Here is a 20,163-nt window from a genome sequence, read left to right on the forward strand (position 1 = left end):
TGTATTCAAAAACTTCCAATAATGTAATAATTGTCTGTTTACTTATTTCTTTCTCTAAGCTGGCTGAAAGCTTTTATAAATATCTGGTACCTCCTACCATAGATATGTGGTACTGGTCTGGGATCTACCCACTAAATTTACCACCTAACTTAACCTCATAATGAGTTGCCAGTTTACTCTGTATAAACCTTAAGTCACCTCTAAAATGATTAAGCTCAAGTACTGATGAGAGTGAGTGAAGTACTTCAAACAACTCCTGAATCAGGGAGAATACTATCAGTAGAGGTATATATACATAAATAAATGAAAAGAATACGACAATAACTTCCTTCAGTTCTTATTGAAAGTTCAAATCTTTAGCTGGTTCCTGGTCAAACGGTGGTACCTCCTCCTAATCAGATTGTATTTCAAATCACAAGAATTTAATTCCCTTATTCTTAATGAAGATGTGAAAAACAACTTACTACCACCGGGAACAGCAGACTTTCAAAATTTACAAGTTTAGCCAAAAGTTGAATTCAGTTAAGTTTCATTGATCTACTTAAAAATATACAAATTTAATGGATTCTAGTCTATAAAAAGTATGTATTCAAAAACTTCCAATAATATAATAATTGTCTGTTTACTTATTTTGTTTCTCTAAGATGGCTGAAAGCTTTTATAAATATCTGGTACCTCCTACCATAGATATGTGGTACTGGTCTGGGATCTACCCACTAAATTTACCACCTAACTTAACCTCATAATGAGTTGCCAGTTTACTCTGTAGAAACCTTAAGTCATCCCTAAGATGATTAAGCTCAAGTACTGATGAGAGTGAGTGAAGTACTTCAAACAACTCCTGAATCAGGGAGAATACTATCAGTAGAGGTATATATACATAAATAAATGAAAAGAATACGACAATAACTTCATTCAATTTTTATTGAAAGTTCAAATCTTTAGTTGGTTTCTGGTCAAACGATGGTACCTCCTCCTAATCAGATTGTATTTCAAATCACAAGAATTTAATTCCCTTTTTCTTAATGAAGATGTGAAAATCAACTTACTACCACCGGGAACAGCAGACTTTTAAAATTTTCAAGTTTACCCAAAAGTTTAATTCAGTTAAGTTTCATTGGTCTATTTAAAAATATACAAATTTAAGGATTTCTAGTCTATAAAAGTATGTATTCAAAAACTTCCAATAATGTAATAATTGTCTGTTTACTTATTTTTTTCTCTAAGCTGGCTGAAAGCTTTTATAAATATCTGGTATCTCCTATCATAGATATGTAGTACTGGTCTAAGGAATCTATCACTAAATGTACCACCTAACCTAACCTCATAATCTGTTGTCAGTTTACTTTGTAGAATCCTTAAGTAACCTCGAGAATGATTAACCTCAAGTACTGAAGACAGTACTTCTGATTGAGGAAAAATACTCTCGGTAGAAGGATATACATATAAATAGATGAAAATAATGTGATAAGATAAGATAACTTCCTTCAATTCTTTTTGAAACTTCAATGCTTTAGTTAGTTCCTGATCAAACGATGGTACCTCTTCCTAATCAAATTGTATTTGTTATCTCAAGAATTTTACTCCCTTATTCCTAACGAAGATTTAAATTCAATTCACTGGTTGAGTCTCCAAATAGAAAGACCATAATTTTAATTCACTTAAATTTGATTAATCTTCTCAAAATTATAAAAATATAATGGAGTCTAATATACAAAAAAATAGATTTAAACATTTTAATCAGTTTATGAATTTATTAAACAGATTAAACAAGTGCATTAAATTTAAAATACATAAAACATTATTTAAAATTAATAATTTATTTTATTTTTGTGATGTTTTCATTTTGCAGTTTATTTAATATAATAGAAAATACATTTAACAAATATTTTCCAACTCTTTGCACAATTTTAATTCTGTATATCTATTGGTGTGTGTTGATGTGTTTGTTTATCCAGGATTAAAACGATTTAGTCTTTATTCGTAAATCGTTTTCATAAAAGTCATGTAAGAAAAAGTTGCTCTGATAACCTGAAATCATAAATGAATACAATAATTTATTATTTTATATTTTGTTAACTTACAGTTAGAAAGGCTTGAAGTGATAAATCAGCCAAAGGCCCAATGGACAAAGATAGAGGTACCTGAGCCTTAGCCATCATCATGATGAGTCCTTGTTGAGCCTTCAAATCGAAATTGTTCCACTCAACTTCTGAGTACGCCAACACAGAAATATTAACACTCTAAAATTACAAATAAAACAAATAAATAAAAAAGTTATTGTCGTTATTTTTTAACAAGCCACCTCAACCATAATTTCATTGCCATAAAAGTAAGTAACCCACATCCAATGGATGTTCAAGGTGAAGTAGTACCACAACACCACCTTATCCACAAGTCTCTCATTCTGTAACACATTAAATTATTTTTGGCTCAAATCAAAGTTTTTTACATTGTTACCAATCCTTCAGTCATCAGAGAAATCAGAATGGAGCCGAGCTGCAACGACGTCAACATAAAATCAAGCAAAATGAACGTGCTGGTGTTCTGCCTCACCAAATCGACGTATCTAAAATGCAAATATAAAATTAAACCCAACATCACCCACCAACACTTACTCGATAATTTCATTGTGGCTCTGGACGCATTGTTTTAGCACAACATAACGAGCGTCGTGCATGTCTTCCAGCCCGTCGTTTTCCAGCACGTACTTCGCGTAGTGGTCGATGTTAACGATGAAATGCTGCAGCACCTTGATGTGAGCCAGTATGTAGGTGGAAAATGCGATTACGGCCAACTTGGTGTACATCATGTAAAACAGGGCGACGCACAGAAAGCAAAGCTGATTCAACAGAATGGGGATGTAATAGTTGTCGGCGTTGAACGGGAACCACTGAAAGAAAATGAAGGCCCACTCGCCTTCGAACACTTTGACGTGGTGCACGACCAGGCAGCAGCAGAACACGCCGCACACGCCGAATATTTGCGCCCCCACCACGTTGTTTATTTCGGTGTGCTTCTCGTAGATGTCCCGGATGCTGCTGTTGGCCGTCTTGAGCAGGGCCTCCTCCTTCTTGTCGATGGCTCTGTACAGGTCTTGGACGTTTTTGGACTCGATGTAGAGCAGGCTCACGTACATCACGATGTAGAGGGTCGAGTAGCTAAGTGTCTCGCCCATGATTTGGGGGTTGTCCGACTCTTTGAACATCTCTATGATCATCAGCGACATGTTTATCAGGTACAGCGGGGTGGCTATGAGAGAGTAGACCCTGTAAAAGGCTTTGAACAACTTGTTCTGGTACTTCAGCTCCTTGTGGTCGACGAAACCGCAAATCAGTCTGACTTTTTTCAAAAAGTTCAAATGATTTTTGTGGCCCATGTTCGTGGTCAAACTGAAACGTGATCCCGGTTATATGTTTCCTTAATATAATTTTTTGGAGCTTACCTGTTTTACCCTTGTGGTACACAGTAGAACTAAGAACCAGGAACTTGGTTGTTGAATAATTTAAAGAAAAAACTGCGACTCGTAATTGCACATTGTAATTATGTACTTAATTATTAATCGTTTAATAAAATTCGAACAGACTTTCCTGAAATGTTAATTTCATTTGCGAATAAATTTTAATTATAGAGGAAAAATTCTAATTATACAGTAAAAATATTTTTCTGGGGCATGGATTTTATACAATCATAATTAATAATGAAATATTTGAACTTGTACCAGTTACAAATCTTATTTAAATCACCCTTTGTTATAAATTAAGTGATTCCATTAATTGGTACACACTAAAATCAATTTAATTCATACGCCATAAGATTCACATAAACAATCTATAATTTGTGTTGTTGAATAATACATTAGATTAATTACAGTATTGTGATAAATCCATATTTCATGGAATACAGTTTAATAATACACAATCTTGTTATTTATTTTGTTAAAACTTATTATCGAAATATATGAATATAACAAATAAATATATTAATTAAATGTGATGGATAAAAACAACTAAATGTAGTTAAAGTTTGATCTTTTAATATTTCAATTCAACTTGTTTCATTAAATATGTCAACTTTTCTGGCCAAAAAATACTAATTCTTCATCAGTAAATGTTTGTTTAGGAATAAACTTATATCCTCACAATATTTCGAGATGTATTTCAACTCATGCACTTCAGCATTTTTTTTTTCTAAATTCCCTTCATCATCTTTAAAGCTTTAAATATCGTTCAAATTTACTTCATTAAATATCTCTTCAATTTTTCTGGCCAAACAGTTTTTTATCAGTAAATGTTTGTTATGAACTATTTCAACTCCAAAATTTCTACTTTTTCCTTCTCCATTTTGAGATGCATTTCAACTTATGCACTTCAACATTTTTTTCTTTATCTTTAAAGCTTTAAATATCGTTGATACTTGCTTCCTTAAATATAAACTCTATAAATTCTACAAATTCTATTAATTAATTCTATAAATTCTATAAATTCTATAAATTATTCTATAAATTCTATAAATTCTATAAATTTATAGAATTTATAGAATTTATAGAATTTATAGAATTTATAGAATTTATAGAATTTATAGAATTTATAGAATTTATAGAATTTATAGAATTTATAGAATTTATAGAATTTATAGAATTTATAGAATTTATAGAATTTATAGAATTTATAGAATTTATAGAATTTATAGAATTTATAGAATTTATAGAATTTATAGAATTTATAGAATTTATAGAATTTATAGAATTTATAGAATTTATAGAATTTATAGAATTTATAGAATTTATAGAATTTATAGAATTTATAGAATTTATAGAATTTATAGAATTTATAGAATTTATAGAATTTATAGAATTTATAGATTTTATAGAATTTATAAATTAGATAGATATAAATTTTATAGAATTTATAAATTCTATAAATTCTATAAATTCTATAAATTCTATAAATTCTATAAATTCTATAAATTCTATAAATTCTATAAATTCTATAAATTCTATAAATTCTATAAATTCTATAAATTCTATAAATTCTATAAATTCTATAAATTCTATAAATTCTATAAATTCTATAAATTCTATAAATTCTATAAATTCTCTAAATTCTATAAATTCTCTAAATTCTCTAAATTCTATAAATTCTATAAATTCTATAAATTCTATAAATTCTATAAATTCTATAAATTCTATAAATTCTATAAATTCTATAAATTCTATAAATTCTATAAATTCTATAAATTCTATAAATTCTATAAATTCTATAAATTCTATAAATTCTATAAATTCTATAAATTCTATAAATTCTATAAATTCTATAAATTCTATAAATTCTATAAATTCTATAAATCCTATACATTCTATAAATTCCATAAACTCTGTAAACTTTATAAACTCTAAAATAAACCAATAAACTCTATAAATTCTATAAACACTATAAATTCCATAAACTCTATAAACTCTAAAAGTGCTATAAACTCCACAAATTCTATAAACTCTATAAATTAATGAACTATAAATTCTAAAATCTGTATAAACTAAATAAACTCTAAAAACGCTATAAACTCCACAAACTCTATAAACTCAAACTCTAAAAACGCTATAAACTCCACAAACTCTATAAACTCTGTAAACTTTATAAACTCTAAAATAAACTAATAAACTCTATAAATTCCATAAACTCTATAAACTCTAAAAATGCTATAAACTCAACAAACTCTATAAACTCAAACTCTATAAAACCGGTAAACTCTATAAACTCTAAAAACGCTATAAACAGTATAAACTCCACAAACTCTATAAACTCTAAAAACGCTCTAAACAGTATAAACTCCACAAACTCTATAAACTCTGTAAACTCTATAAACTCTCTTATCAACTTTTCTGGCTAAAAAGTTCTTCATCAGTAAATCTCAACTATTTCAACACAAACAATTCAACTTTTTTTTTAATTTCCTTCTCCATTTTGAGATGCATTTCAACTCAGGCACTTCAACATTTTTTTTTAAAATTTTCTTCTTCATCTTTAAACCTTTCGATGTCGTTTCAACTTGCTTCATTAACATTCCTGATCAAAAAAACAACACTTAGTTATTGTTCCAAGAGAGTAAAATCGTAAACAATATGCAAGCAAATATTTTATAACTTAATCACAGTTATTAATAGACGAAAAATAACAATTATGAAAGACAAACTAATGTATTTTTGGTTTATTATTTATGTTACTATTGCTTTTGATCCGATGAGTGAAGCAGAGAAAATAATATTTGTTTTTCAATTTATTTCAACTTGGATGTGTTTGTATAAAATAGCAGAAATCATTGAAACTTTGCTTTATAAACTGACCTAGTATATTTCAGTGTGTAAGAAAATTACTCATTAGTTGAGATAAATTGTACATTATATTATTTAAATATAATATTGATAAAAAGCTTTTCAAGGACAAACCACACATTAAATATTGAGTTTGGAATATTTTATTATTAGTCAATTTATTAGTATTTTATTTTAATTTATTTTTTCTATAATATTTAGTCCATAGAATAAATAGTACAAGGGCATCAAATAATGAAAATGTAGAATTATCTGTGAAATTTTTAATTTGCCCTTAAAGTAAAAATTATATTTGCACAAATATTTCCAATATCAGAAATATTTGAATTCAATTTATCTACCGATGTGCTGTGCTTGTGTGTTTGTTTATTTAATTTGTAGACAGCTTATTCTTCTTATTCGTAAATCGTTTTCATAAAAGTCATATAAGAAAAAGTCGCTCGAATAACCTAAAATTAAAAATTAATAAAGTATAATAAGTTTAAAATCTCTTACTTACCGTTAAAAATGCCGATAGTGATAAATCAGCCAGAGGCCCAATGGACAAAGAAAGTGGGAACTGTGATTTGGCCATCATCAAAATAAGTCCCTGCTGAGCTTTTAAATCGTATTTATGCCATTCCAACTCAGTGTACGCCAAAACTGATATATTAACACTCTAAGATTTCAAAAAATAATTAAAAAAAGCTTTGGTAATTTCTTATTATTGTAAGATACCTCCACCATTATTTCGTTTCCATAATAATAAGTAACCCACATCCAATGAATGTTTAAGACAAAGTAGTACCACAGCACCAACTTATCCACAAGTCTTGGATTCTGTAAAATATTAGATTATTTTTTGTAGCATTTGAGTTTGGGTATATTGTCACCAATCCTTCAGTCATCAGTGAAATCAAAATTGAACCCAGCTGCAACGACGTCAACATAAAATCAAGCAAAATGAAGGTGCTGGTGTTTTGCCTCACCAAATCGATGTATCTACAAACAATCGGGTCTGCAACTAATTGTGACACAATTATCAACACTTACTCTATAATTTCATTGTGGGTCCTGACGCAATGCTTTATGACAACGTATCGGGCATCATGTATGTCTTCGATCCCTTCGTTCTCCATCACGTACTTCGCATAGTGTTCAATGTTGACGACGAAATGCTGCAGCACCTTGATGTGGGCCAAGATGTAGGTGCAAAATGCTATTACGGCCAGTTTGGAGTACATCATGTAAAACAGAGCCACACTCAAGTAGCACACTTGATCCAAAATGAGCAGCCAATAGTAATTGTCGGGGTTGAAGGGGAACCACTGATAGAAAACGTAAGCCCTTTGGCCTTCGAATATTTTGATGTGGTGCAGGACCAGGCAAATACAAAAGACGCCGCAGACTCCGAATATTTGCGCCCCCACCACGTTGTTTATTTCGGTGTGCTTCTCGTAGATTTGTTTGATGCTGGTGTTGGCCGTTTTTAGAAGAGCCTCCTCTTTTTCGTCGATGGCTTTGTACAGGTCTTGGACGCTTTTGGACTCGATGTAGAGGAGACTCACGTACATCACCACGTAAAGCGTCGAATAGCTTAAGGTTTCCCCCATGATTTGGGGGTTGTCGGACTCCTTGAACATTTCTATGATCATCAGGGTGAGGTTTGTCAGGTATAACGGTGTGGCTATCAATGAGTAGACCCTGTAAAAGCCTTTAACCAATTTATTTTTGTACTTTAGCTGGGAAGGATCGACGAAGCCACACACCAGTCTGACTTTTTTCAAAAAGTTCAAATGATTTTTATTACCCATCTTTGTGTTACACTAAAACATGTCGTGTATTGTAAGTTTGTTACAATATCTTACCAGCTTACCTGTAAGTAGTGTACTAGTTGACAAACTGAATGACTACTTAGGGATCCGGTTATTTTAAAGTAGATTGAATAATTTAAAGAAAAAATTAGGCTATTGTACATTATAAGTAGGTGCTTAATTATTCATCATTTAAAAAAATTCGAACATGTATTCTTCAAATGTTAATTTATATTTCATTGACGAATAAATTTATAAAATGAAAAATATCTAATTATACAGTGTATTTTTCTGGAGCTTAGTCATATTTAATAAGGTAATATGTAGTTTGTTTTTAAATTATATTAAACAAATGAAATATAAAATATTCAAAAGCTCATTTTTGAGCAAATTTTTACTTCCATGTACAGTAGTGGCCAAAATTAAAGCAACTTATAAAAATATATTAATTAAAAAATGAACTGTACTGCTTAATTTGAATACCAATAACTATAAAGTTAATTGTTTCTTCTGTTATTGTTGTGTCTACTGTGCAATTGGTCAATCTAATTTCCACAGTACCACACAATCTCGTCAACTGAAATTAAAGCCAACTTGGAGGAAATGGGACTTGCTGAAACTAGTTTAAGGACTGTGAGAAGATGGTTAATGGATGGGGGATTGTTTGACTCCAGACCTACAAGGAAAATTCTGGTTTCTACTAAAAATGTGAAGCTCCAGTTTTGACTTGCTTAGGATCACATTCACTGGATCACAGAACAGTGAGGACAAAATGTTTTTAGTGACGAGTTAATTTAAATTTTTCGTGGCCCATATTTTAAATTTTAAATAATTTTAAATTTTAAATTTTAAATTTTAAATTTTAGTTAATTTTAAATTTTAAATTTTCCATTTTCCATTTTCCATTTTCCATTTTCCATTTTCCATTTTCCATTTTCCATTTTCCATTTTCCATTTTCCATTGTCCATTTTACATTTTACATTTTATACTTTACATTTTTCATTTCACATTTTACATTTTACATTTTATACTTTACACTTTACACTTTACAGTTTACATTTTACATATTACATTTTACATATTACATTTTACATTTTACATTTTACATTTTACATTTTACATTTTACATTTTACATTTACACTTTACACTTTACACTTTACACTTTACACTTTTACATTTTACATTTTACATTTCACATTTCACATTTCACATTTCACATTTCACATTTCACATTTCACATTTCACATTTCACATTTCACATTTCACATTTCACATTTCACATTTCACATTTCACATTTCACATTTCACATTTCACATTTCACATTTCACATTTCACATTTCACATTTCACATTTCACATTTCACATTTCACATTTCACATTTCACATTTCACATTTCACATTTCACATTTCACATTTTACATTTCAAAGGGTGAGCCATCCACCATTTATTTTTTAAAACGCAAATTCTTTGTGGCTCACCGGTTATAAAATAAATAATAAAATGCTCCTAATAAATGTGTTTCAAAATCAAAATAATCCTAAACAAACAATAAAAATTGTTACAGGTTAAAAGACCAAAGTATTGATGTTATATCCTGCCCATCCTAATCCAACATGGATGATCAGGTTTATAACCAAATTTGACATAAAAATTTTACAAATTTCAATAAACTTTTCAAAACAAATCAAGAAACTTGAAGGAATCTAGACTTACTATTAATGTTAAATTAAATAACACAGGTTTAACTATTAAAATTCCCTTTCAAAATTAAAGTTGCCATGTTAATTTTTTTACATTATATTATGAAACAACAATAGTAAATTAGTATCATTTTAACTTTTCACATTCAATTAAATAGTCATGATTATAATATTTAATATTTTGAAAAGTTCCTTTAATATTGTCCACCACTGTATGTATCTATTACTACACAATCAATTAATTTGAACTAAAATAAATAAATGACTCAAAAACAATTTATATACCATAAAAATGATATAAATAGTCTATAAAATAAATGAATTTTATGATCCAAGACATTAGATTTCATACTGGCAATGTGATAATTCCACATTTTCCTTAAGAAAATAAACGTATTAATAAACAAAAACAAATTCATTCATGGAAAACTAATAATACATAATACACATTAAAAACAAACATCTCACAATTTACAGCACAAAAGCCAAATTATTTATTTATCAAATTTTGTTAAGAGAAACTATATTTAGAAAGTGTGAGATTAATATATCTGGGGTAATCCAGCTGCAGCCTTTTACAACAGATGTTACATACTGAAGTTTAAATCTAACGTTTTAGATCTAAGCCTATTCTCGAGATAAATTTATTATTCATGAATAAACTGCAGTTTATTTTGAAAATGTTTTAATTGTTCACTATTTGGAAACCAAATACATCAGGGAAAGTTCTTAACATACATTACATCTTTAATCTGGAAATAATCTAAAATTAATTGTTTCTCTTTACAGTTATTGGCGTCATTTATGACGTAAACTCATGTTTTGTAGTTAATTACAGGCAAATGTAATTTAGTATTCAACACATTTTAGTAGTATAAATTTACTTGCAAATTTCTATATAATTTAGTAGAGTTGAGTAACTTAAAGAAGTATGGACTCCTTCAAAGTAAGTACTTAATTTTTTTTTAATATTAGTTTATACAAATAATACATTTTTATTTTTCAGTTTTCAAGGTTTGACAACCAAGAAGATACAAAATCTCTTAAAAAGAAAGTCAAAAAGGAACACAAGAAACAATTGAATATTGAGTTAAAGATGTTCCCCATTTCTGAAGATAGTATAAATGAATTTGAGCAAAACGAGAATCCAAATAAAATTATAAGTAACATATTTTCTATATTTTCTAGAAGAAAATTTGCTTCTTACAAGCGGTGGAAGTGAATTGTTGAATTTTAGCTAAATATTGAATTGTGTGTAAATAGTAAACTAATTATTGTAGAATTAAATATTTATTAGATATAAAAATATATTGTATGATAAAAAATACATTGATTGCAATGTAATAAAACAATAAAGATCTCTTAAAAAGAAACAAGTATCCTATAATAAAAAACTTAAAAAACATACACCATTTTATTTTCGGTATACCACATGATGGACTTTTTCTTCACATTTGACAGAAAACTTCCAATGTCTCGGTAAATCTTTGGTCACTCTCTCAGCAGCCTTCGTCGCATTGGAAGAAGCCTCCAAAATAGCCTGGACTGGAACTTTACGCAGCCTAAAATGATAAAAAAATGACGATTACATAAGAGAACAAATTACGATAAAGTACCATCTGACACTTTCAGGATATCCCCGTTTGGAAGCATCCATGCCAGCAGCAAATGACAACTTAGCATACCCACCCAAAAACACCTCCTCTCCGTCTACGGGTGCGTTGCCTTGTATGAAACCGTGGTTGACTAAAACAAAAGAATTTAACACCCTCTTATGTTGCCCATTAACGACCACTATCTGAGGGAGGAGCCGCATATTCATGCGGCGTGTCCCGATGCCTGCACTGCCTCATCCTGATCATTTTTATTTTTCAGTTTTCAAAATTTGACAACCAAAAAGATACAAAATCTCTTAAAAAGAAAGTCAAAAAGGAACACAAGAAACAATTGAATATTGAGTTAAAGATGTTCCCCATTTCCGAAGATAGTATAAATGAATTTGAGCAGAATGAGAATCCAAATAAAATTATAAGTAACATATTTTCTATATTTTCCAGAAGAAAATTTGCTTCTTACAAGCGGTGGAAGTGAATTGTTGAATTTTAGCTAAATATTGAATTGTGTGTAAATAGTAAACTAATTATTGTAGAATTAAATATTTATTAGATATAAAAATATATTGTATGATAAAAAATACATTGATTGCAATGTAATTAAACAATAAAGATCTCTTAAAAAGAAACAAGTATCCTATAATAAAAAACTTAAAAAACATACACCATTTTATTTTCGGTATACCACATGATGGACTTTTTCTTCATATTTGACAGAAAACTTCCAATGTCTCGGTAAATCTTTGGTCACTCTCTCAGCAGCCTTCGTCGCATTGGAAGAAGCCTCCAAAATAGCCTGGACTGGAACTTTACGCAGCCTAAAACGATAAAAAAATGACGATTACATAAGAGAACAAATTACGATAAAGTACCATCTGACAGTTTCAGGTTTTCCCTGTTTGGAAGCATCCATGCCACCAGCAAATGACAACTTAGCATACCCACCCAAAAACACCTCCTCTCCGTCCACGGGTGCGTTGCCTTGTATGAAACCGTGGTTGACTAAAACAAATTAATTTAACACCCCCTTATTTTGCCCATTAACGACCATTACCTGAAGGAGGAGCCGCATATTCTTGCGGCGTGTCCCGATGCCTGCACTGCCTCATGCCGATCATTTTTATTTTTCAGTTTTAAAGTTTGACAACCAAAAAGATACAAAAGCTCTTAAAAAGAAAGTCAAAAAGGAACACAAGAAACAATTGAATATTGAGTTAAAGATGTTCCCCATTTCCGAAGATAGTATAAATGAATTTGAGCAGAACGAGAATCCAAATAAAATTATAAGTAACATATTTTCTATATTTTCCAGAAGAAAATTTGCTTCTTACAAGCGGTGGAAGTGAATTGTTGAATTTTAACTAAATATTGAATTGTGTGTAAATAGTAAACTAATTATTGTAGAATTAAATATTTATTAGATATAAAAATATATTGTATGATAAAAAATACATTGATTGCAATGTAATAAAACAATAAAGATCTCTTAAAAAGAAACAAGTATCCTATAATAAAAAACTTAAAAAACATACACCATTTTATTTTCGGTATACCACATGATGGACTTTTTCTTCACATTTGACAGAAAACTTCCAATGTCTCGGTAAATCTTTGGTCACTCACTCAGCAGCCTTCGTCGCATTGGAAGAAGCCTCCAAAATAGCCTGGACTGGAACTTTACGCAGCCTAAAATGATAAAAAAATGACGATTACATAAGAGAACAAATTACGATAAAGTACCATCTGACAGTTTCAGGATATCCCCGTTTGGAAGCATCCATGCCAGCAGCAAATGACAACTTAGCATACCCACCCAAAAACACCTCCTCTCCGTCCACGGGTGCGTTGCCTTGTATGAAACCGTGGTTGACTAAAACAAAAGAATTTAACACCCTCTTATGTTGCCCATTAACGACCACTACCTGAGGGAGGAGCCGCATATTCTTGCGGCGTGTCCCGATGCCTGCACTGCTTCATGCCGATCATTTTTATTTTTCAGTTTTCAAAGTTTGACAACCAAAAGGATACAAAAGCTCTTAAAAAGAAAGTCAAAAAGGAACACAAGAAACAATTGACTATTGAGTTAAAGATGTTCTCCATTTCCGAAGATAGTATAAATGAATTTGAGCAGAACGAGAATCCAAATAAAATTATAAGTAACATATTTTCTATATTTTCCAGAAGAAAATTTGTTTCTTACAAGCGGTGGAAGTGAATTGTTGAATTTTAGCTAAATATTGAATTGTGTGTAAATAGTAAACTAATTATTGTAGAATTAAATATTTATTAGATATAAAAATATATTGTATGATAAAAAATACATTGATTGCAATGTAATAAAACAATAAAGATCTCTTAAAAAGAAACAAGTATCCTATAATAAAAAACTTAAAAAACATACACCATTTTATTTTCGGTATACCACATGATGGACTTTTTCTTCATATTTGACAGAAAACTTCCAATGTCTCGGTAAATCTTTGGTCACTCTCTCAGCAGCCTTCGTCGCATTGGAAGAAGCCTCCAAAATAGCCTGGACTGGAACTTTACGCAGCCTAAAACGATAAAAAAATGACGATTACATGAGAGAACACATTACGATAAAGTACCATCTGACAGTTTCAGGATATCCCCGTTTGGAAGCATCCATGCCAGCAGCAAATGACAACTTAGCATACCCACCCAAAAACACCTCCTCTCCGTCCACGGGTGCGTTGCCTTGTATGAAACCGTGGTTGACTAAAACAAATTAATTTAACACCCCCTTATTTTGCCCATTAACGACCATTACCTGAGGGAGGAGCCGCATACTCCTGCGGCGTGTCCCGATGCCTGCACTGCCTCATCCCGATCATGGTGCTCATGTGGTTGAGGAAGTTCATCGTGTACATCATCCGGCTGCGCTGCCTGTTCAGGTGCATCAAATTATCGAAGATGTTGGAGGTGGCCATCGATTCCACCATATTGGTGGGCATGTGCTGGCGCAGCAGCTGCAAGTGCTCCTTGGCCCCCTCCATCATCTGCTCCGAAATCGAGAGCACGATCGAGTCCTGCATCGGCAGGATGGAGTAGCCGTCCCGCTGCACCAGCAGCTTCAGGTCGTCCGTCTGCAGGCACAGGAACAACGTCTCCAGCTGGCTCTCCTTGTCCGCGTTGAAGTTGAACTGCTCGGTGCAGCGCATGATGACGTCCAGACGCACGCACATGTAGAGCCACCCGAGGCGCCAGATGTTCACCAGCAACATGACGGAGAACACGAAGCTGAAGTCCTGCAGGTAGAACAGGCCGTGCAGCGTGCTGGTGAAGCGTTTCTTGCACAGTTCGATCTTGTGCTCGATCTCCTGGACCTTTTTCTGCAGCAGGTAGTACATGTCGACGAAGTTGCTGCGGTGGCGGGCCAGTTCGCCGTAGTCTCTCAGCTGGAAGCAGTCCTTCAGAGCACCCATGTGCTGGAGCAAGTACGAAAGGTGCTTGTGAGAGGGACTGTAAATAATAAATAATGAAATTTTGTATCTTTATTAAAATTTGATTTATTATAGGTACCAGAGAATGCTCGTGATTGTATACACGAAGAATATCCAGCCCTCCTAAAATTTAAATTAAAAAATTGTTTTTCTGTCATATTTCCATAATCTTTGATGTAATCGTGTTTAAATTTGGTATGTATTATTCTAAAATACATTAAATGTATACATACTTGGGGTTCTTCTCCTTTTTCAATTTAAATTTTTGAAGAAAATAAAAGATATAAGATACTTTTGATCTGATCTGATGAGCTTGGAGATCAAATCCTTAATTTTGAAAATTTAGAAAGTAACTGACGATATCGCTGATTAAAATGGGGTACCACCCTCATGATGGAAAAATTCTTAAAGTTATATCTAGAAATATATAATTGGAGATATACTTCTCCAGTCATATAGACTGGTTAGAGAGGTTTTATAATTAGGTAAATTTCTTCAAGAATATTTTTCTACATATCATCTTACAGCTAGCACTTGCCTTTCCATGACATTGACCCAGAGTTAACATATCACCATGTTCAAAATTTTAGTGGCACCCATTTCTTACAAATACAAAGACAAACAACAAATACAAAAACAAATAGAATTTGAGGTTATATTATACCTAATTGATTTTGTATTGAATGAAAATCACACAATTGTGCAAAAATAAGAAGAACTTAATAGTTGTAAAAAATACTCTATGGTGTAGAAAATTTTATAAAAAACATTCAAATTTTGTTCATTATTGAATATTTTCCATCAAACCAAAGGTTACCGAAATATGAGAAAAAAATATATTTAGTTTTAATTCAAATTGAAGAGGTTGTATTTTCTTCAGGAGAAATTTTATAAAAAAAAAATATTCAGATTTTCTTCATTATTGCATATCTTCCATCGAACCAAAGGAAAAAAATACATTTAGTTTTAATTCAAATTTAAGAGAGACTGTATTTTCTTCTGGAGAAATTGTATAAAAAAATATTGAGATTTTCTTCATTATTGGATATCTAAATTATTTGAATTTTCTTCATTATTGGATATTTTCGATTGAAACAATGGTTACCAAAATATGAGAAAAAAATATATTAATAGCTTTAATTCAATTTTAAGGGGCTATATTTTATTCAGGAGAAATTTTATAAAAAAATAATTAGACTTTTTTCATTATTGGATATCTTCGAACAAAAGAGACAACAAATACGAGAAAAAATATATTTAATTTTGATATAAATTTAAGAGGTTGTATTTTCTTCAGGAGAAATTTTAGAAAAATAAATTATTTGGATTTTCTTCATTATTGGATATCTTCGATTGAAACAATGGTTACCAAAATATGAGAAAAAATATATTAATAGTTTTAATTCAAATTTAAGGGGCTGTATTTCTTTAGAAGAAATTTTCTAAAAAAAATTTAGATTTTCTTCATTATTGGATATCTTCCATCAAACCAAAGATTACAGAAATATGAGAAAAAATATATTTAGTTTTAATTCAAATCTAAGAGTCTGTATTTTCTTCTGGAGAAATTGTATAAAAAATATTAAGGTTTCTTCATTATTAGATAACTTCGATTGAACCAAAAGTTACCGAAATATGAGAATAAAATATATTTAGCTTTAATTCAAACTTAAGAGGCTATATTTTCTTCAGGAGAAATTTTAGAAAAATAAATTATTTGGATTTTCTTCATTATTGGATATCTTCGATTGAAACAATGGTTACCAAAATATGAGAAAAAAATACATTAATAGTAAAACTATTCAAATTTAAGGGGCTGTATTTCTTTAGAAGAAATTTTATAAAAAAAAAAATTAGATTTTCTTCATTATTTGATATCTTCCATCAAACCAAAGATTACAGAAATATGAGAAAAAATATATTTAGTTTTAATTCAAATCTAAGAGTCTGTATTTTCTTCTGGAGAAATTGTATAAAAAATATTGAGGTTTCTTCATTATTGGATATCCTCGATTGAACCAAAAGTTACCGAAATATGAGAATAAAATAAATTTAGCTTTAATTCAAACTTAAGAGGCTATATTTTCTTCAGGAGAAATTTTAGAAAAATAAATTATTTGGATTTTCTTCATTATTGGATATCTTCGATTGAAACAATGGTTACCAAAATATGAGAAAAAAATACATTAATAGTAAAACTATTCAAATTTAAGGGGCTGTATTTTCTTCAGAAGAAATTTTATAAAAAAATATTTAGTTTTCATCACTGTTGGATATCTTCCATCGAACCAAAGATTACAGAAATATGAGAAAAAATATGTTTAATTTTAATTTAAATTTAAGAGGTTGTATTTTCTTCAGGAGAAATTTTATAAAAAAAATATTTAGATTTTCTACATTATTGTATATCTTCGAACCAAAGATTGTCGAAATATGAGAAAAAATATATTTAATTTTAATTTAAATTTAAGAGGTTGTATTTTGTTCAGGAGAAATTTTATAAAAAAATTATTCAGATTATCTTCATTATTGGATGTCTTCCATCAAACCAAAGGTTACCGAAATATGTATTTTCTTCTGGAGAAATTGTTTAAAAAAAATATTTAGTTTTCTTCATTATTGGATATCTTCCATCGAACCAAAGATTACAGAAATATGGAAAAAATATATATTTAGTTTTAATTCAGGGCTGGCTGTATTTTCTTCAGGAAAAATTTTATAAAAAAATAATTAGACTTTCTTCATTATTGGATATCTTCGAACCAAAGGTTACCGAAATATGAGAAAAAATGTTTAATTTTAATTTAAATTTAAGAGGTAGTATTTTCTTCAGGAGAAATTTTATAAAAAAACTATTTAGATTTTCTTCATTATTTGATATCCTCTATTGAAAAAATATATTTAGTTTTAATTCAAATTTAAGGAGTTTTATTTTCTTCAGAAGAAATTAAAAAAATATATTTAGATTATTTTCATTATTGGATATCTTAATTCAAATTTAGGGGGCTGTATTTTCTAAGGAGAAATTAAAAAGAATGAAAAATCTAAAAATGTTTACATTTTCTTCATTATTAGATATCTTCTACTAGCTCTATTTTAGAAACACCTTGTATATTGTTTGAAAACTTACTCAAAGATGACTTCTTTTAATTAATAGAAAATACATCCTGTTTTTACAGGTGAACGCAAAATCACACGACGCATTGAAGACACAAAGGCGGCTTCAGAATATTATATGGGTTCTACCTCAATCACCAGAGAGATCACATATTTTTCCATCCCCCAAAACAATTTTTGTCCTTGTATTTTGTACTTCAGGAATTAAATAAATTAATTCTGAAGGGAAAATCAAAACTGAATTTCATTTTTATCAGCTTTTTTTGTGGCAAAAATTTGCTTGCGAGTATTGGTAAAAAATTGTTGATTACAGCTAATTTTTTTCCGGTATCTTATATTATAAAAAAAAAATATAATACATAGTCTTACTTACATATCTATTTTATTGAGACAATCGTTGGCAATCAGGTCATAAATCTGTGAAAAGACAATTTCATTAAAATTATCGACTATACTACGTACTGCTGATAAGTAATTCTTAAAACCAATTTAAAAATGTTTAAATGAAATATTATCCACCAACAAGGTGTACGATGTCGAGTTCGGTTTGATAAATAAAATTCATCGACTATCATAACATTTTATAAACACAAACCTGTTCAATAACCATAAACCCTTAATAAATCTAACCTAAACACAATCGCCTAATAACTAAGCATTAAAAATTTAAAAAGCAACAACAATTCCAACTGCGACAACCCACTGAAATTTTATACTGTTTCGGCGTTTTCTAAAGCACCGCGTACAACTTACTACAAATAAACCGACCCCATAAAAAACAGCAAGTGTGACTCACCACTTGCCTGGATATTTCGAAATCCTTCATCAGTCCCTCCTGGATATTGGTAATTTGCGCCCTTATATCCATTTTTAATTTAACACATCAAATAAACACATCAAAAACATGCACAAACGTTTAAAACCGGCAGACGCGTGAGTACACGTGAACCGTAACGGCAGTTGGTACAAAGCGGTCCGTACCAACATCCCAAATTGATTTTGAAATCGCGTTTGTAATTATTGTTTTAATAATACGTGAATTGGTCAAGAAAAATGCGTTATTTGACACATTTTCACACATCATTGGATGTGTTGGAAATAAGTTTAAACATCGAATTGTCCGTTACTGTTTTTAATCAGCTGATTTAGTGCAGTCTATTCAAACTACTTTAGGTTATTCATTTTATGGAAGTTTCAATCGTTCCTCGGAAATTGTCTTGCTTAAATTATGTTATTTTGTCAAAGTCAAATAAAAAAATCTTACCAGTTGTCGCGACAAACCGAATTTGTCCATCAGCCAGTCTTGCATGCTTGAAATGTATATTTGTAAATCCATTTCAAGAGGTTTCTTGTACTTTATGGGACTATGAAAATCAGTAACTCTTTACTGTGATTGTCACAAAGACAGGAAGGAACTTGCATACACGTCTACCAACTAGTTTTAATTTTAATTCACTTCCTATTACAAAAAAAATACAGATTTTGGAATAAGTTGGTAATAAAATGTTCCGCTTCTTTTACATAATGAACAATACTATGCTGAACTTGTTGAATGTTGTCAACGAAGACATTTGCAGTTTTTCAAGATTAATTTATAAATAATACATTTATACTGTTTAGTCTGAAAGGGAGGGTGAAATTTTAATTCGAAAAATTCACCCCTGAATACTACAAATAATTTATTAAATAAAAAAATTAAACAAAAACAAGAAAGCAGAAAGAACCCTTATTTAATTATTAAAAAAAATATTCGAGATTTCTTTTTCATAAAAAAGTTAACATATACAGGATGATTCACTTACACATTAAAATTTTGTGGAGAAAGGTAAAAGGTATTGATTTGAATTTTTTATAGCAATTATAACTTGACTTGAACTACTTTTCTAATTTATTTTGGACACAATTTCACTTCCGGTTTGGCCAACTTTGTTATTTTTAATAGAATACCTTGTATATTTTTGTATTTTTAAATTTTACATATAATTAAAATTAAAATAGCTATACCATGTCATATATAAAAATCGAATAGTTTTTGCGTGAGTTATTAATTTTTTTCAAAAATTTTGACATATTGATGGTCTAACTAAAATGTCTATAAAGTCACCAATTTTGATGCTGAAAACTTCCATACTTAGAATTTT

General features: G+C 29.9%; 3 protein-coding genes across 27 annotated transcripts; all 3 read right to left on the reverse strand.

Moving 5' to 3' along the window:
- Positions 1-1,732: 1,732 nt before the first annotated feature.
- LOC109600272 (odorant receptor Or2-like) lies at positions 1,733-3,392 on the reverse strand. Its single transcript, XM_049966313.1, has 5 exons — positions 2,619-3,392; positions 2,461-2,569; positions 2,306-2,407; positions 2,085-2,243; positions 1,733-2,031 (listed from the first exon to the last, which is right to left on the reverse strand). Exons 1-5 carry the CDS (start codon positions 3,377-3,379, stop codon positions 1,978-1,980), a joined length of 1,185 nt encoding a protein of 394 aa, XP_049822270.1. The 5' UTR covers positions 3,380-3,392; the 3' UTR covers positions 1,733-1,977.
- A 3,709-nt stretch (positions 3,393-7,101) lies between these two features.
- On the reverse strand, positions 7,102-8,124 carry LOC109600273 (odorant receptor 22b-like). The gene is made up of 2 exons (XM_049966431.1): positions 7,364-8,124; positions 7,102-7,312 (listed from the first exon to the last, which is right to left on the reverse strand). Exons 1-2 carry the CDS (start codon positions 8,122-8,124, stop codon positions 7,102-7,104), a joined length of 972 nt encoding a protein of 323 aa, XP_049822388.1.
- A 3,019-nt stretch (positions 8,125-11,143) lies between these two features.
- On the reverse strand, positions 11,144-19,460 carry LOC109606120 (uncharacterized). Of its 25 annotated transcripts, none has more exons than XM_049966070.1 (5): positions 18,819-18,994; positions 18,396-18,439; positions 14,233-14,924; positions 13,182-13,311; positions 11,144-11,390 (listed from the first exon to the last, which is right to left on the reverse strand). In XM_049966070.1, exons 1-5 carry the CDS (start codon positions 18,888-18,890, stop codon positions 11,243-11,245), a joined length of 1,086 nt encoding a protein of 361 aa, XP_049822027.1. In that variant the 5' UTR covers positions 18,891-18,994; the 3' UTR covers positions 11,144-11,242. The 25 variants fall into 25 exon arrangements, with proteins under 25 accessions (XP_049822027.1, XP_049822028.1, XP_049822047.1 ...); XM_049966071.1 differs by lacking the exon at positions 13,182-13,311 and adding an exon at positions 14,051-14,180 and having other exon boundaries at positions 11,147-11,390; positions 18,819-18,992; XM_049966090.1 differs by lacking the exon at positions 13,182-13,311 and adding an exon at positions 12,387-12,443 and having other exon boundaries at positions 11,247-11,390; positions 18,819-18,999.
- Between the last annotated feature and the right edge of the window lie 703 nt (positions 19,461-20,163).

This window comes from Aethina tumida, chromosome 4, assembly GCF_024364675.1.
Source record: "Aethina tumida isolate Nest 87 chromosome 4, icAetTumi1.1, whole genome shotgun sequence".
Classification (NCBI taxonomy): domain Eukaryota; kingdom Metazoa; phylum Arthropoda; class Insecta; order Coleoptera; family Nitidulidae; genus Aethina; species Aethina tumida.

Coding starts and splice junctions, on each gene's coding strand:
- LOC109600272 (XM_049966313.1), bottom strand. CDS start 3,379: ATGGGCCACAAAAATCATTTGAACTTTTTGAAAAAAGTCAGACTGATT. Junction 2,408..2,460: donor CTCTGATGACTGAAGGATTG/GTAACAATGTAA, acceptor AATGTGTTACAG/AATGAGAGACTTGTGGATAA. Junction 2,244..2,305: donor GCAATGAAATTATGGTTGAG/GTGGCTTGTTAA, acceptor TTGTAATTTTAG/AGTGTTAATATTTCTGTGTT.
- LOC109600273 (XM_049966431.1), bottom strand. CDS start 8,124: ATGGGTAATAAAAATCATTTGAACTTTTTGAAAAAAGTCAGACTGGTG. Junction 7,313..7,363: donor ACCCACAATGAAATTATAGA/GTAAGTGTTGAT, acceptor GATTGTTTGTAG/ATACATCGATTTGGTGAGGC.
- LOC109606120 (XM_049966070.1), bottom strand. CDS start 18,890: ATGGATATAAGGGCGCAAATTACCAATATCCAGGAGGGACTGATGAAG. Junction 14,925..18,395: donor TGTCTCAATAAAATAGATAT/GTAAGTAAGACT, acceptor TATTATTTACAG/TCCCTCTCACAAGCACCTTT. Junction 11,391..13,181: donor TATCCTGAAACTGTCAGATG/GTACTTTATCGT, acceptor TTATCATTTTAG/GCTGCGTAAAGTTCCAGTCC.